Source organism: Saccostrea echinata, unplaced genomic scaffold (genome assembly GCF_033153115.1).
Source record: "Saccostrea echinata isolate AGI-Se365-2 ecotype Australia unplaced genomic scaffold, CSIRO_AGI_Sech_v1 ptg000011l, whole genome shotgun sequence".
NCBI lineage: Eukaryota > Metazoa > Mollusca > Bivalvia > Ostreida > Ostreidae > Saccostrea > Saccostrea echinata.
This window is the reverse complement of record NW_026889760.1, coordinates 4,373,055-4,389,632: the sequence shown is the minus strand read 5'-3', so window position 1 is coordinate 4,389,632 and position 16,578 is coordinate 4,373,055. Positions and strand designations below refer to the sequence as shown.

Below are 16,578 nucleotides of genomic sequence, written 5' to 3'. Positions count from 1 at the left end.
TTGGAGTGAGAAATCCCAAGCTCACTCTGGAGTGCAACTTCTGGAAGAAGTCTCACTATAGGAAGGGGGGTGTTCTACAACACCGGCTCTCAACCTGCTGTGATGAAAAAAAAAATATAACAAAAATCTTTGGTGACTTATTCAGTATTAAAAGTACGATGATTATAAACATCAACATTAAAAAATGCCGATTACATAGAAGGGAAACCGCAAACAAGACTGAAACGAGAGGGAATAAGAGTAACAACCAGGAACAGGAAATCTTGATTAGAAAATGTCAAATAGTGGAACTAAAATTCTTCAGGAAATTGGCAGAAAATATTCCTGACATTTTATTCACATGACGCTTATGTCTTCAATATCTGTATTATTTCGGCAATCCAAATATTGTCAGGTATGATACAAGTGTTTAGGGATGTGTCTGTAAATGCCTGCAGACCATAATACGGAGGCGACATGAGCTAGCACAGCTACCTACTAATCGTGCACCTAATTTGCATTGGCGATACCAGAATTTTCTACAAAATATCAAGCGAAAAACACAATTTAGTGAAAGAAGACAAGGTAAACTTTAAGACCCTAATAAAAATTTCGCAAAATTCTTCAATATTTTGAAGTTGTTCAACGGTGAGATCTGTTGTATAATACAAGTATTGTATTGTACTGTACACGCGCTTATGTATGTCTTATTAGATTGTTCATAGACTTTAGGTATTCCCAGGCAATATTTATCTCTCTCTCTCTCTCTCTCTCTCTCTCTCTCAATAATGGAAAACGAGGTTCTGTTGGCAGTATCTGTTATCGTAATTATGCACTGCATTAAAACTGAAAATTTTAACACCATCATAATGGAAACAGCGGAACACTCGTACATGTACCCGGTGCACATAATGCATCGCTGATGAGGTGCAAAGAGAAGACCCCAGAAGTTATAACAAGAGGCCCATGGGCCACATCGCTCACATTGGCTAGGCAAAAGCACAAATCAGTTCAGTATTGAAAAGATTACTGGGGGGGGGGGGGGGGGGGGCATGAATTCTAAACAACCTGATGATGCTTCCATGTCAATATAACAAATGGCTTTGTTGTACTTGAGAATTTTTTAAAAAAAAAATTCCCATATATTCCTTTGTAAAAATTTGATCCCCCATTGTGGCTCCTCCCTATCCCATGGGTCATCATTTGAACAAACTTGAATCAACACTACCTGAGGATGCTTCCATATCAATATGACTAAACATAGCTGTTCTGAACTTGAGAAGAAATATTTTTTTCTATATGTTCTTATGTAAAACTTTCAATCCCCCATTGGGCCCCACCCTACCCCTGGGGGTCATCATTTGAACAAAATTGAATCAAAATGACTAATCATGGTTTGCAGTTCTTCAGAAGAAGATATTTTCCTCTATATTTCTATTTAAGACTTTGATCCTCCATTGTGGCCCCACCCTATCCACGGGAGTCATGATTTGAACAAAATAGAATCTACACTACCTGAGGATGCTTCCAAATAAATATGATCAATCAGGGCTTTGCTGTTCCTGAGAAGAAAATTTTTTAAATTTTTCCTATACATTTCTATGTAAAACTTTGATCCTCCATTGTAGCCCCGCCCTACCCCGGGGGTCAAGATTTGAATAAATTTGAATCTACACTACCTGAGGATGCTTCCGTATAAATATGACAAATCTGGGCTTTGCTGTTCCTGAGAAGAAGATTTTTCCTATATATTTCTATGTAAAACTTTGATAGTCCATTGTGGCCCCGCCCTACCCCTGGGGGTCATGGTTTGAACAAATTTGAATCTACACTACCTGAGGATGCTTCCATATAAATATGACTCTTTAGAAGATTTTTAAAGATTTTTCCTATATATTTCTATGTAAAACTTTGATCCTCCATTTTGGCCCCACCCTACCCCCCCCCCCCCGGGGTCATGATTTGAACAAACTTGAATCTACACTATCTGAGGATGCTTCCAAATAAATGACTCATCATGGCTTTGCTGTTCTTGAGAAGAAGATTTTTAAAGATTTTTCCTATACATTTCTATGTAAAACTTTGATCCTCCATTTTGGCCTCACCCTACCCCCCGGGGTCATGATTTGAACAAACTTGAATCTACACTATCTGAGGATGCTTCCATATAAATATGACTCATCATGGCTTTGCTGTTCTTGAGAAGAAGATTTTTAAAGATTTTTCCTATACATTTCTATGTAAAACTTTGATCCTCCATAGTGGCCCCACACTACCCCCCCCCCGGGGGTCATGATTTGAACAAATTTGAATCTACACGACCTGAGGATGCTTCCATATAAATATTGCTCATCATGGCTTTGCTGTTCTTGAGAAGAAGATTTTAAAAGATTTTTCCTATATATTTCTATGTAAAAATTTGATCCTCTATTGTGGCCCCGCCCTACCCCCGGGGGTCATGATTTGAACAAACTTGAATGTACACTACCTGAGGATGCTTCCACATGAGTTTCATCTTTACTGGCCCTGTGGTTCTTGAGAAGAAGATTTTTAAATGATGCCATTATTTTTTCACTAATTCCTTATTATCTCCCCTTGAAAGAAGGCGTGGTCCTTCATTTGAACAAACTTGTATCCCCTTTACCCAAGGATACTTTGTGCCAAGTTTGGTTGAAATTGGCCCAGTGGTTCTTGAGAAGAAGTCGAAAATGTGAAAAGTTTACAGACAGACAGACGGACAGACGGACGGACAGACAGACGGACAGACAGACGGACAGACGGACGCCGGACAAAATGTGATCAGAAAAGCTCACTTGAGCTTTCAGCTCAGGTGAGCTAAAAACTTCTTTAAAATAGATAATGGAGCATTTGAGCAACTTTTACAATTACATGTAGTTACTCTTTTTGATCTCCTTCCCATAAAACAGCGAAGTTTTCGATATTTTTACTGCTAAAGAAGACCATTATTTACCATGTGATTTTTTTGGTTATCATAAATTAGGATGATCCAAATATGATTGGATTAAAAATGAAGGGTACGTTAGGACTTCTAATAAAAAATAGAGCACTACAGTTTTATAAGATTCGAAAAATCTTATGATACATATACATATATACCCATGTGTACAGCCCTAAAGTCGATTGGCAGATTCAATGAAAGCATATCGACAGTTGCATGTCACGTGAGTATAGTGATTATAATATCAAACGGGTTGACACTCGGTGACCTGTTAATTTATTAGCTAACTCGACCATTTTTGGAGAATTTTTCAAAAAATTACATATGAGCCGGAAATTGTCCAACATTGCCCTTTGGATATGTATAAGTTTAAATCAAAATACACATTCTGTGCAAATGAGACGAATGGACAAGTTGCGGCTCGATGTAAACAATGTCGTTGAAAACTGGTATGCATATGTATAACAATAGAAATGTGACAAAACTGCTAGACCCCCGTCGCAAAAACCAGTGTCGCTCGGCATTATTTAATATCTTCATGTGATATAATATATCAAACCCTGCTCTTAAGATACTGTTTAATAATTCTGATTCAGAAAGTTTATAAATTTCGGAAATTTATTTTTGGCGAAGCAACGGGACCCAACTCTCATAGCCTAAGTGTACTGATCCTTTTCAAATTATGACCCCGGGGGTAGGACAGGGCCACAACAAGTATTACAATGGGGAAAATCTGGTAAGAACAATAGGGCCACAGTTACTCAGGTAAGCTTATCTAATCAAATCGCACGTTACAACCAGAAATGAATTATTTGGAGTTGTGATTATGTTAATCAAGAACCTGCAACAAACAAACCTTATCTTTACAAGGAATGGATGAAAAAGATGATCAAAAAAGCATGGTCTTTGACAACAAAAAATTAAAGGCATTTGTTATGTCTTCGGTCCATTAACATACAATTTGGGGATTTCAAAAACAGAACGACCTATGGGTCACATCTGTTTTAGTTTGGATATTTTACTAGAAAAAGACGTTAATGATAACATAACAACAAGGATTTATTTTATGATAAACGTAATGACTTCAACTTTTCAATCGTCGATTCCTTATATATATATATATATATATATATATATATATATATATATATATATATATATATATATATATATATATATAGCAGTATACTCTTATCACCTGCATATGGGGTTTATGACTCTCAGTTGATTCGATACCAAGTTCATGCTCTACGTATTGAGCATTAAAACGAGACAAGCTATTTACGAATATGTTGATGAACAAGTATATCAAAAGTCTCGTCTGAAGTCATCATTTGGCAAGTTTTATGGTCGATGCAATGACGTGTAAGCAAATTTAACTTATCATTTAGTCAAATGCCGACTAGCGTTTTTAATGCTGATTAGTTGGCCATTATTTACGCACTGAATTGTTTACGGATTTTACCGGGTTTTTTTTTCGATCATGGCAAGGAGCACACGGCGAGTGTGACTGGTGGGCAGGGGATTCTCACTCCTCCATGGCACCTGATCTACCTCTGATGTTTTTGAGGTCCATGTTTCCTCCGGCCCGATTTGTATAGTTTGAATGGACTTTGAGCTTGAATACTATTCTTTATCTCCATATTTCATAAAAGTTTGCAAACCAATGAAATGGAGTTTGGAAAAAAAAAACAGAAGTTAAGACTCAGGAAATGCATTCTTTCAATATTCTCATTGAAAGACATTTTCTTAAAATGACCTTCTCGTAAGCGGTTGTAAATAATTTCTTGAGTAGATAAAAATACATATTTATCTTATAATGTTGAGATAACTGTGCAAAAGTGTTTGGTCTAATTTTTCTGTAAAAAAGAAGAGAAATCAGGCAGTATATATCTTTTAACTATATTCATATTGAAATGACACTAATGTGACAGCAAACAGATCCACCTGCACAATATAATCTCTCCATTCTCAGTAGAGGGCTTTTGTCAATCATCTGTTAAGTAATACGACTAAGTAAGGTAAATTTTTGTTTCTTATAAAAGCGAAACAATATCAATTTTACAATCTTTGTTTTGTTTGTTTCATATTTTAGGTACCAGGGAAAAACTCATTTGTAGGAGATAAGCAACATTTGAAAAATATTTTGTTTGTGTCATTGTCCATCTGACAAATGAAAATAGTGATAGTAGATCTAGAACTTTTTTTTTTGAGAAGAGGGAGGTTGCATCTACATAGTCTTGAAATCTGATGGTCATTTAAGACATTGTATAGAAAAATAAATGTAATGTTTACTGTGGATTTTGTAATGAATTTACTTGAAAAGCAAAGACTAAAATCCCTTTAACAACACATTGTTTACACTTTCATACGTTCTTAGTTTATTTAATGATATCTTCCTAGTTTAAGTCTACATGTTTTGTTTTGAAGTAAGTTTCCTGCATGTCGGAATCCTATAGAAAATTTCATGCAACTGTTAAAAAAAAATCCTCGGTTGTAATTGAAACACAGCGTAATCAGCAAATGAACTTTATAAGGCTTGTAAATTTATAAAACGTTCATAGATAAGTACATTTATTTTCAAATCTAAAACTCTTAGATACAAAATATCTCTATAATTAACTTTAAAGAGAGGGAAAAAAATTACAAGGAAGTTCCCATATTAATTTGCAAATAATTTAAGGAAGACATGATTGATACATATGACTATCCATATACTTACTTAACTTATTATGTATTACTAATTAAAAAATACCAATAACGATTTAAAATAAAATAAACATTGCCAATAGAGAAGTCCTTCATTTTCTAAATTGATGTAGTTTATTACATGCATAAATTTATTTGTAATACTGTCTGTTATGTATCTGCAGCATTCAGTTACTGTATTTGTACACTTGTTCATTATTTTTATTGGGCATGTTTGTACCTTGCATAATTTAAAGTCTGCAATGAGACCTCAGAATGAGTGTAATGGTGGGTAAGTAAAGCCGACTGTATTGTTAACATTGTAATACATATATTATGGGCAATGATGTAAATTTCTTTTATTTTTTTTATTTTTTTATTTTTTTTTTTTTTTGATCGGCGGCAGTGCTGCAGCTAATGGGGGCAAATGCTGTACAAATTTTCAGAGAATCAACGATACTTGTCAAGGTAATTGTGTAATCATGTTTAAGTGGTTACATATGTAACCCGCCAATTACATCCCGGAAAAAGAAACTTCTTTCTTTAAAGGTTTCCATTTATATAACAATTTGATTTGAGGCTTTGAAACAAAAGAAAATACATGCATTATTTTTTGTCTTTTTGGAATTTAATCTGATATTTTCCAATACGTCTTACAAAAAATGGTAGAAAAAGGATAGGAAGAAAAAAAACACAATTATGAGTTGTTTCAATGTAAGCCCATTACATTTGTTACCTTTAAAGCATGAAAGTTTTGACTTAATATCTGAAAGATATACGGATATTTTTTATCTCTGTTTCTGTATATTTCAGAGTGTCTTCCAGGTTACTTTGGTGAGAACTGCACTTCAGAATGTCGCTATCCTTATTTCGGACAAAAATGTCAAGAAGAATGTAATTGCTCCATATCAGACTGTAACTTTCAATACGGCTGTTCAAAAGCTACAACAGGTACTTTCTTAATATTTTTGTACAGCTTTTTAAAAACATGGAGTGAATGAAAAAAAGAAAATCACATTGATAAAAGGTCTTTTATCAGAAAAAAAAAGATAAATGTGTTGAAGGTTATAGTTATAGTAAGTACTTTCTTAATATTTTTTGTACAACTTTTTAAAAACATGGTGTGAATAAAATAAAAGAAAGAAAATCACATTCATTTGATTAAAGGTCTTTTATCTAAAAAAGAAGATAAATGTGCTGACGGTAATATTTTACATTTTGGAAAAGAAAAGAAACATATTGTGATTTTTATAATTCAATTTTTTTTTCAAGAGAAACATTCATCTTCAACAAAATTTGATTTTACCAAAGACTTTGTTTCAAACACAGAAACCATTAATCTTACACATCTAGAGAGTGTGAAAGTTAACAATTCAGTGTCTGTTCCATTCATTCTCATAGTTTGCGTTGGTTCTCTGTTATCTGTTATGATAATAGTTGCAATCATAAAGAAAATCGTTGTATATTGGTTTTTACTTTTTGCAAAGAAGAATACTGATGCTTCCTCCGATATATATCTTGACATTGATGAGAATTTACAAGTGGAAACCGGAGCTGCAAATGAGAAACGTCCCAATGATCATATAACTGTGCGTGTAACTGAAACTCCAACTTCTTCTAATAAAGATATAGATTCAGATAAGGAATCTGCAGGGGAAAATATTAAAGAATGTGTCTACAGCAAAGTTTCAAAAACCAAAATGTCCGCCACAAAGAGAAGTGATAACACAAATACAAAAGAAAAACATGTGAACAGCTGTAAAACAATTGAAAAAATAAGTGACAAACTGGAAAAGGAATCGTTCGGTGAAAACGGAAGTCAAAAAGGCACTTTACTTAGTGATCAAAATAATGTAAAAGACGATGAAGGAAAAAGAATCTTTGATCAGGGTGCTGAAACAAATATTACTGTTGATTCTTATATTTATGTGAATAAACAAACTGAAATAACACATCTTTAAAACTAAAAGTACCAAAACATCATGATATGTTTAAGTTAAATCTTGAAAAAATTGCTAATTGAACAGGAAAAAAATAAAACAATCAATTAATGAAAGTACTATACAGGGAAGTGATCATGAATGAAATGGAATTCACTAATTTGAAATCAATCAGAATTCGTTTGGATCGTACAAGTACTTGTAATATGTTCATTAACCTCATCATTATTATGCAAGTAAATAAAACATACAAATTTAATGCAAATCTTTAATTGGTAGCTTCCACGTTGAAGGTGCTATTAGCCACAAATGCACTTAGCTGTCAATTTTGTTTTCCCTATCAATTTTAAAAACAAATTTCGGTTCATTGATTTGAACTGGCTTGAACATTTACTGTTCTGAATGAGAACGGAAAATACAATTATCAAAGACCGTAATATATTAAAAATATCAATACAAATATCTTATTTAGTTTAATATGTTTTAACAGAGTTGACAGGTATTATCCACAGTGATCCACAGTGATCAATAAAACAGTGCAGGTGGGGCAGGCGGGAAACCGGCATACATGTACCCCCGTCATCAACAATTCAGTTGTAGCACAGGACACTGGGTTGATCGCAATCGTGCTACTGACATATTAATTTCAACACAAAAAAATCTTTAATTATGTTACATAATTATGAGGTAGCCTTACTCAAATATAATTTTCAAAACCAACATCACATATACCAACATTAACCCTCAAATACCCCAACATCAATCACAATAAGTCAATAATATAAATAGTTCAATGGTTAAACTGAAGTTAAAGATTTCGCCACATGGGCAACGTAGGTGCCCAACGCTACCTCGTGGGGGTACATGTATGCAGCTTCAATTTGACCACACCCTGTGGACATCCTAACCTAATCAAAACACTCAACACCTTACCAAATGGGAAAACAACTCTCTCATTGTCTCCAATAGCCCCCAGTAGATTATTATTAAGATTATATCCCTTCTTAAGTAAGCATCCTGTCTTTACAATTGATTTGGTTTCCCTACAGACTAAGAATGCCTACCAAGCATTCCACTCCATTCTCCCTCCAGGACATCGTGTTTATGAGTTGTTGTTTACTCTGCTTTGGGCCTGATTCATTACTCTGATTTTTTTATGAACCACAAGTTATTCTACCAAAGCATGGGCAAAGGGTTTGGATTAAAGGACCATATAATACTAAACAAAAATGTTTAGAAAATTATAACTCATATAAGTGTAGATATTGATTTATCAATGTAATTGTACACTATGATACCTTGCGTTTACCCCAAGAAAAAATGTTTAAAGACAAAACAGTAGAGATGAACAGAGATCACTGCTTTTACTAAAGTGGGAAATAAGCATGCAAATAAAATGTTCAGTCTATTTGTTTTGGCCTAATAGAATTTAAGAATGATTGACTTATTATAGAATAAGAAATACAGTTTTTTTTAATCAAAGGGCAGATTACTGAAATGCATGAATACCCCACCTACAGAATCAGAACTTTCCGATGTAATATATAGGTCTCTTAAGTAGAGGATATCCATCTAAATCCAAACTAACCCTATATCTTTTAGTTTTGAATTGTTCTATATCATTGATACATGTACCATAATAATTTACTCTAAATTGTGGGAGCTAGTTTTTTCAGACTCGACTTTCTATCTTAAAGATTGCAAACAAGATCAACAAAAACCAACCTTCTTTAACCCACCCTCCCCCAATCTCCATCTGCATATGTCTGCTGTTCCTGCATTTCTGATAAATAAATGAAGCCACACCGAAATCTTAATTTCTTGCCCTTATTAGGTTTTAATTATAATCACATTATTGTTCTGTGAATTGTGGAACACGCAAGGGGATACCTGAAAATGTTTTAAAGGCCCTGGAATTTTCATATCCCTGCCATCTTTGTTTCCAAATATCTGATAACCCTTTTTGTACAAAGCAGCTGTGTCGATTCTAAAGGAATGGGGTTTTGTAACATATTTTTGAGACAAAGCTCTCCTAAAGCCTATAATTTATATATGCTAATTACCTTCCCTACCAAGAGATAAAAAAGAGGTTCCCGTAGTTGCTAAAAATGCATTTATTAGTTATTCAACATACATTTTATCAAACATTCCACCAGACTTGTAATACATTTGTGACTGAATTGTTTACGTCGGACACTTGCCCAACTGATCATTCTTCGAAAGCCCTTTCAAAATCTTTAACTTATCACCTTGTGTACCGGTACATTAACCACTTCAGATTCTGCATTTTAACCCACTATCTGATATGTATGTACTGGTTGTTGCATCGATCTAAATCGATATCGCCAATGAAAGACAGGTAGGTAATTATAAAGTGTGCTATAACTGCTCAGTTGAGGGACTAACTGGAAACTGGCATTTGCATAATTTTCTATCACTTATCAACTGAAAGGCCTTATATCTGAAATGTAAAACATGTAAGGAAATGGATCTGTTACATGTAATTCTGGTTACCAGAACAACCCGTGTTGCTCGTTTCTACCCCTCCCCCTCCCCCCCCCCCCAGCTTTGCTGTTACTAAAACTTCCCGTATGTTTAATTTTAAATGTTAATTTTCATGACAAATAAAACCAGTTTCCTGAACAGCCATATTACTTTTGGAACTTTGAGAATTGAATTTAAGATTTCAACTTAAACTATTTTATTAGTGTAATTTTTTTTACGTAGAAACACAACAGAAACCATTACTGACAGTATAACAGAAACCAATGCTTAACAACATAATGCCAATTTATAGTCTTTTCCAAACTTGTTGGCCATAGATTACACCCATTCCCTCTCCCACCCCCACGAATCACATCCCAGTCCTATCAAATCCTGCTTAAATTAGGATGTTGTGTAGATTACTCATTATTTTAGAGAACCTTCAAAGTTTAACAAAATAAAATAAGTTCTTGAGATAGATGGTACACCAGTGTCTTATATAAACTTTGCCAATTGAATATGTTTTATTAAAAAAGTTTCAAAGCACACTCTTACTTTCGAGACAGCGTGTACTTTTTCTTATCAACGTCACTAAAGCGCTTCTGGTAGTGAAAATTTAAAGCCTTGACATGGAAAGTGAGACAGACTTGTTGATCTCGCTTTAACTTTCGACAATAAATGAAGACATGTATACAAAATTCACTAGAAACAGAAACCTTTTCTTTTTTTAATTTCCATTTTTAAAAAGAAATTATCCGGAACTTCTTAAAATCCGAAAACTACTTAAAGCACTGAATTCTTCTTTATCTTACCTTTGTTCACGGACTTTTTTTGTTTTTTTTTAAGTCACCGTGCAAATAATCTAAGTTAAGAATACATGATTGTTTTTTTTTTTTTACTCTTTCACCTCCACTTTTCTTCAAGCGAACTATGTAGTTTGTAATTGTGCTTTATATTGAAAATATCAAGAAAGATTCTTTGCATCACAATGGCCAACTGACTTAGAATATCCTTTAACCAAAAACTTTCATTTCGCCTCTCACTGCACATAAAATGGGTCAAATTTTACCATGATGACGTCATGTCGACAAGTGTATTGCGATCAGTGACTTAATTAAGGTCTTCCGTTTCCAACGGAAGACCTTCTACTGATTGTGATGATTAAGATTATTCTAATTATTCTTTTTTTTTTTTCCTAGACGCCAACTTTGACGCTTCATATCTTCCTCATTTTTAAACAGATTTTGTTCAAATTTTCAGAGCTTTTAGACTTTACAAAACACTGTCAGAATACCGTAATACAATTCGGAAATTACCTTCTGTTCACGAGTTATTCCCCTTTGATTGAATTTTGCATGCCTTTGATTTCCAGACAAAGGCTCAGAAATGGTTAAAATTGGAGCACAAAACCCTTTGAAATTAAAAAGAGGAAGCATTGAAGTTGTGCACATCGGTTTTTGTTTTTTGATTTTTGCATTAAAAATGGCGCTAGAGAGGGGTCAAAAGTTAGAACGCGGAAAACAGCAAAAAATTTGACATATTTTCCTTTATATCTTGAAAACTAGAAATATTTTGTTAAGACATGTAGAACAAAAGTTGTGCATAATTGCAAGGGCTTTCATATTATACTATTTAAAAGGGGCTGGCCCCTATGATTAGGGATCTTGGGCCCTTAAAAGTTTTTGCTTTATAACTCAAAAACGGTAAATATTTCGATCTGGATCTTGGGAACAAAATTGTTCTTTTACACCTTTTTGATCTAATGAAAATGTTGTTTTGTTCGAGTATACCATGGGTATTGCGTAATATGTATTAGAAAGCAGGCCAGGTAAACAGGTAACGTTTTTCATTCGGCAAGGAAATCAGACCTCTTCATGTGTATAACTTAAACAGACTTGCTATCAATAATATACCCTGCGGTATTTAATGTTAATTTTCTTTTTAATAAGGTTTAAAACGTGGTTTATGGTTCACTATTAAATTATTTATTACAACTAGTCTTTCTTTTCTTCTTTTTTAAATTAGGTTAATAGTGTTCAAAAGCGGAGAATATTAAATCTATCTCTCTACGTTTATTATTACAACAAACTTTGTAAGTGATTTTAAACTGTATGCATCGAATAATTCACGATCATTAGCTGTATGCATATTATGGTCTCCATGTTCAGCTCGATGTTTAGTTATGTAACCCAACGCGCGAATCCCACGCTGTTGATCGAGGTCACCAGTGTACTAGCCACCTGTGGCCATAAACAAAGCTAGTATTTGTGATCGCGTATAATGTCAATTTTGTACAAAGAGCTATTAATTAATGGAAAGTTATGTTTTTAATTATATCGAATCAGTAAGATTACTTTACCGATCTTTTATAATCTTAATTCCAAACACTGATGCATAAAAATCATTTTGAATTTTAATCGCTGTTTTTGTCTGTTCACGCAACAATTCATTTAAAAAAAGTATTGCTCTATCCCGTGTTGTTGTATTTTAATTCATCTGCAATTGTAATTGAATGGGGGCTTCGGTAAATAATTGTAATTACTACGCATGCTACGCACATATTATTTTTACCATCACTCTTGTGAATGTCCATTTATTATTTATAGAATAAACATTAACATAAATAAAAATTCCTTCAAATATACATGTACTATAATTCAAGTCTTTGTAATATAGCAAACAGTTTCATCCATCTCTGCCGCTTTGTGTCTTTAAGTGTTGTAGTCCAGTCCTCGTTTACATACACGTGGCCACAGAGAGCCGCGGGCACCTCGATGTTGAAATACATTGTGTACTCTGATAGTTGCTCTACACTGCACAAACAACTAACGTGTACATGCAGTGTAGTAATTGGCAAAGATTGTTTGAAAAATATAAACTCGCATGTGTTCGCTACGAAGCATTCATTTAAAATTTTATTTACATGTAGATACCTTATAAGAACAAAATAAAGTAAATGTATAACACCTAGAACAATGTTTAAAAATTAAAATACAAATATCGTGTGCTCGGAAGGGAAGATGGCTTGAAATGGCGTGTCTGTGAATGCTTAGATCTAGCAACACACTTCGCAAAGTTAAGCATACTTGTGTCCAAATCCTTTAAAAGTGGGGGCAATCCCCAATCCTCGCACCCTTCCTTTTTGAATCTAAAAATATATACCATACTGAGAGTTGTATATAGAGCGGGAATGTTATTTTATTAGTCCTTTAAGGCACAACTTAAGAAATGACTTATAAATTTTTTTTTAGATAAGATTGTTTCGCGATACAGCTGTGATAAATCTTAGGAACTTCTAAAGTTATAACTTAGGTATATCTTAAGATAACTTGGGAAACGTTTTTGAAACAGGCATGTCAAGCATTCAGTCAGATCTATTACGACGTCCATATTACCATATAAGAGAATGAAATTTTGTTTTGTATATAAAGTGGTTATTACAAATATGCGTGTTACAAAAATGTATGTTGAAATCTTCAAAAGATATCGAATTATTTGCATACGTGTACTCGTACATATGAACATTGATCAACACTGATCAAGTGTATACCGGGACCCGGGATAGTCTTATTATCTGATTATAGCTCTTGCTTTGTCAAATCATTACTTTCATACCCCTTGCATTTAAGAAAAACAATGTTATAAAAAAAATAATAATCTGACATATAACAAGTATACATGTAGCGTGTGCAATTTATTTGGCTAGGGGCATGTACACACGTGGTTCGAAACTGTAGGGGGATACAAATGCAGCCATAACTAGTATATTTTTGAGGTGTTATAAAAAACAAATAATACTCACAAAAGCTTATAAAATTGCCGTTCTATCGATACCTTATATGCCATGTTTCATCCACCAACAACGCCACGACATCGATGAGAAATACGTTTCTACACGGGCATTTTCTTCGAAAATGATAGGAAGTTAATGAATTAAAATAATTAATTCTTTTAGTTAACGCATTATGTTTACCTCTTTATTTGTTGTATGCAATAAGTATAGACCTTACTAATAATGACTGTTTGGTTGTCACACCTGTGCATGTGTCGTGCGAGGTACAGCGGTAAGGTAAATTACTGAGAGTCGCGATGTGCGGGGTGATTCGGAATACCCTAAATGACTGTGGTCCATTGAATTTCTACTAGTAAATCAACCTGTCAAATCTAACATGGGCCCACATAATACGACTAAATTCGTTTCATGAATGAACTGGTTCTTAACAAATATATGTACAGTATACAATATCTTTTCTTTAGATCTGTTTGTTTATTATTTTCAACCACAATCTGCACTACATGTATAGTTACACGAAATCCATGCACAACGGCGCTACACCTGTCAATCAAAATCACTCGATATTGTGAACTCAGTCTGGTGTTACGGCAGCATTTCCGAAGTGATTCAAAATATTCTATCGGCTAATTCTATTTTTTCGCGTTGAATAATAATATTTTGGAACAAAGTTGGAATTAAGGCTGGAGCTGCATGCTGTGAATTTATCACACCTGCAGTCTGCAGTCTTCCCTTCTTACATGTATATGAAGCATCTGTTGAGTAATAAATCAGAGAGCATAATATGCGGAACAAGTTTGATTGAGATTTTTACTTTTCCTTTAAGATAAAATGATTAATAACATAATTTATGCATCTAATAGATACATATAAATGTACATGTATAGCTTTTTAAAAACAAGAATCTGTAATTGAAAATGTGAAAGTGAAGAGTGTAGGTAATAGTTCTTAACCAAAATTTAATGACAGTTCATTCCTTCCTAGTCTCTATATAACTTTTAATTACGGCCGTGCCCTCTCCCCTTCAAAAGATGTCTAATACATGCTTTTAAATTTTGTTTATGTATCAAGAAATTTCCACAGGTACTTGTGGACAGGATCCCCCCCCCCCCCCAAATTCAACCCCAATGTTTGTTGGACATTTTTTTCCACAAATTATATTTATTACACTTATTCATCATGTGTACCATAGAAAAAAATCGAGTACAAGTACCTGTGGAAATTTCTATTTGCCCCCCCCCCTTCCCAAAAAAACTGAAATTGTTTTCTACGGGCTTGACAACAGGTACTTGTGGACAGACCCCCCCCCCCCCCCCATATTCAACCCCGGGACTTGTTGGACATTTTTTCCACAAATTATATTTATTGCACTTACTCATCATGTGTACCATATGAAAAAATCGTGAAAACTCCAAAATAATCGTTCCACACAAAAAATGCCTCACTATGTATAGTTAAAACATTAATTTTTCATATTTCTTGATGAAATTAACATTAATAAAATCAACACAAAATTGATACCGTATTACATATCACTTGAATTTATCATAAAGCAGAAAATCTGTTCTGCGGGCTTCAAGGCCAGCTCAGGAACCTAAAGATGTCCTCATTTTCCAAGTCCAGTACAGAACGTAAATCACACGATCACTGGGAAGAACTCAAAGAAAGAAGACTCTTGAGGAAAAGATATTTTGATTCGACTTATAGACTGAAATAAACCGATATTCTTTTTTTGCCACTCTTTCCTGGTGCCCTGGGACTCTGAATGTAGGATCAGTATTTTTCTCACAGGTCCGTTGTACGGATTGTACGGGGGGGGGGGGGGGGGGCAGACCTTCTGAAAATAGTCTTTTGTTGTAGTTTTAATATGTAAATTTTGATTTAGTTGCTGCTTGCACCCTCCCCACTCTTTGTTTCTCTACGGTAATACATAGGCGAATCCCAGCAAAAATGTAATGACACCCCCCCCCCCTCCAACACACACTTTTTTTTTAAATGTGTATTGCGATAGGACTTAAAATTGGAAAACATTTTCTGTATATCTCTACATCAAGAAATATAAAACAAATATTTTTTTTTTATATTTCCTTTTTAAAACAACATAGATAATTATGCATAGCTAATTAAATACTGAATTAAATATTTATCTTTGCAGACAATATGCTCTGGGTTATAGAACATGATGTGAAAGCGTATCGTAATGCACCTTGTAATCCTTTGGATTTTCAGATTTAAGGCCAATGCGAAAACCCAAAGACGCCGACATTTTATTATGCTACTGTAATCGAAGATCCGGGGGGCTTACAGTTTTTGTCCTGTCCACCTGTCTATTTGTCTGTTAGACTGTGTTAGCCTCTTTGTCCGCAAAAACTTTAACTATGCCCATAAAATTTGATTGGTTGGAACTACTGCTTTCATATTTCTTATGTGTATTCCTAGTAACAAGGACTTCCTTCAGGTACCAACATATTTGACCTCTTGACCTTGAACTTGGAGTTTGATCCTCTTTCGCAAAATTTTACCAAACTATAACCTTGGCCAAAACTTTTGAACAGTTGGTGCTATGGCTTTTGTACTTCACATCTGTATCCCTTGTGATAAGTCTCCTCCTTGGGTATAAATATGTTTGACCATTTGACCTTGACCTTGGAGTTTGTCCAACTTTTAAACAACTTTAGCCTTGACAATAACTTTTGAATGACTAGTTCTAGGGCTTTTATATTACATAGGTAATT

General features: G+C 34.1%; 1 protein-coding gene across 1 annotated transcript; it reads left to right on the top strand.

Moving 5' to 3' along the window:
- The first annotated feature begins 5,902 nt into the window (after nt 1–5,902).
- On the top strand, nt 5,903–7,587 carry LOC133184879 (uncharacterized). The gene is made up of 3 exons (XM_061319953.1): nt 5,903–5,918; nt 6,440–6,577; nt 6,899–7,587. Exons 1-3 carry the CDS (start codon nt 5,903–5,905, stop codon nt 7,585–7,587), a joined length of 843 nt encoding a protein of 280 aa, XP_061175937.1.
- The last annotated feature ends 8,991 nt before the right edge of the window (nt 7,588–16,578 follow it).

What these genes read in the sequence shown, in the direction of transcription:
- LOC133184879 (XM_061319953.1), top strand. An exon ending in CTGTTCAAAAGCTACAACAG is followed by an intron (nt 6,578 to 6,898) that starts GTACTTTCTTAA and finishes TTTTTTTTCAAG; the next exon opens with AGAAACATTCATCTTCAACA.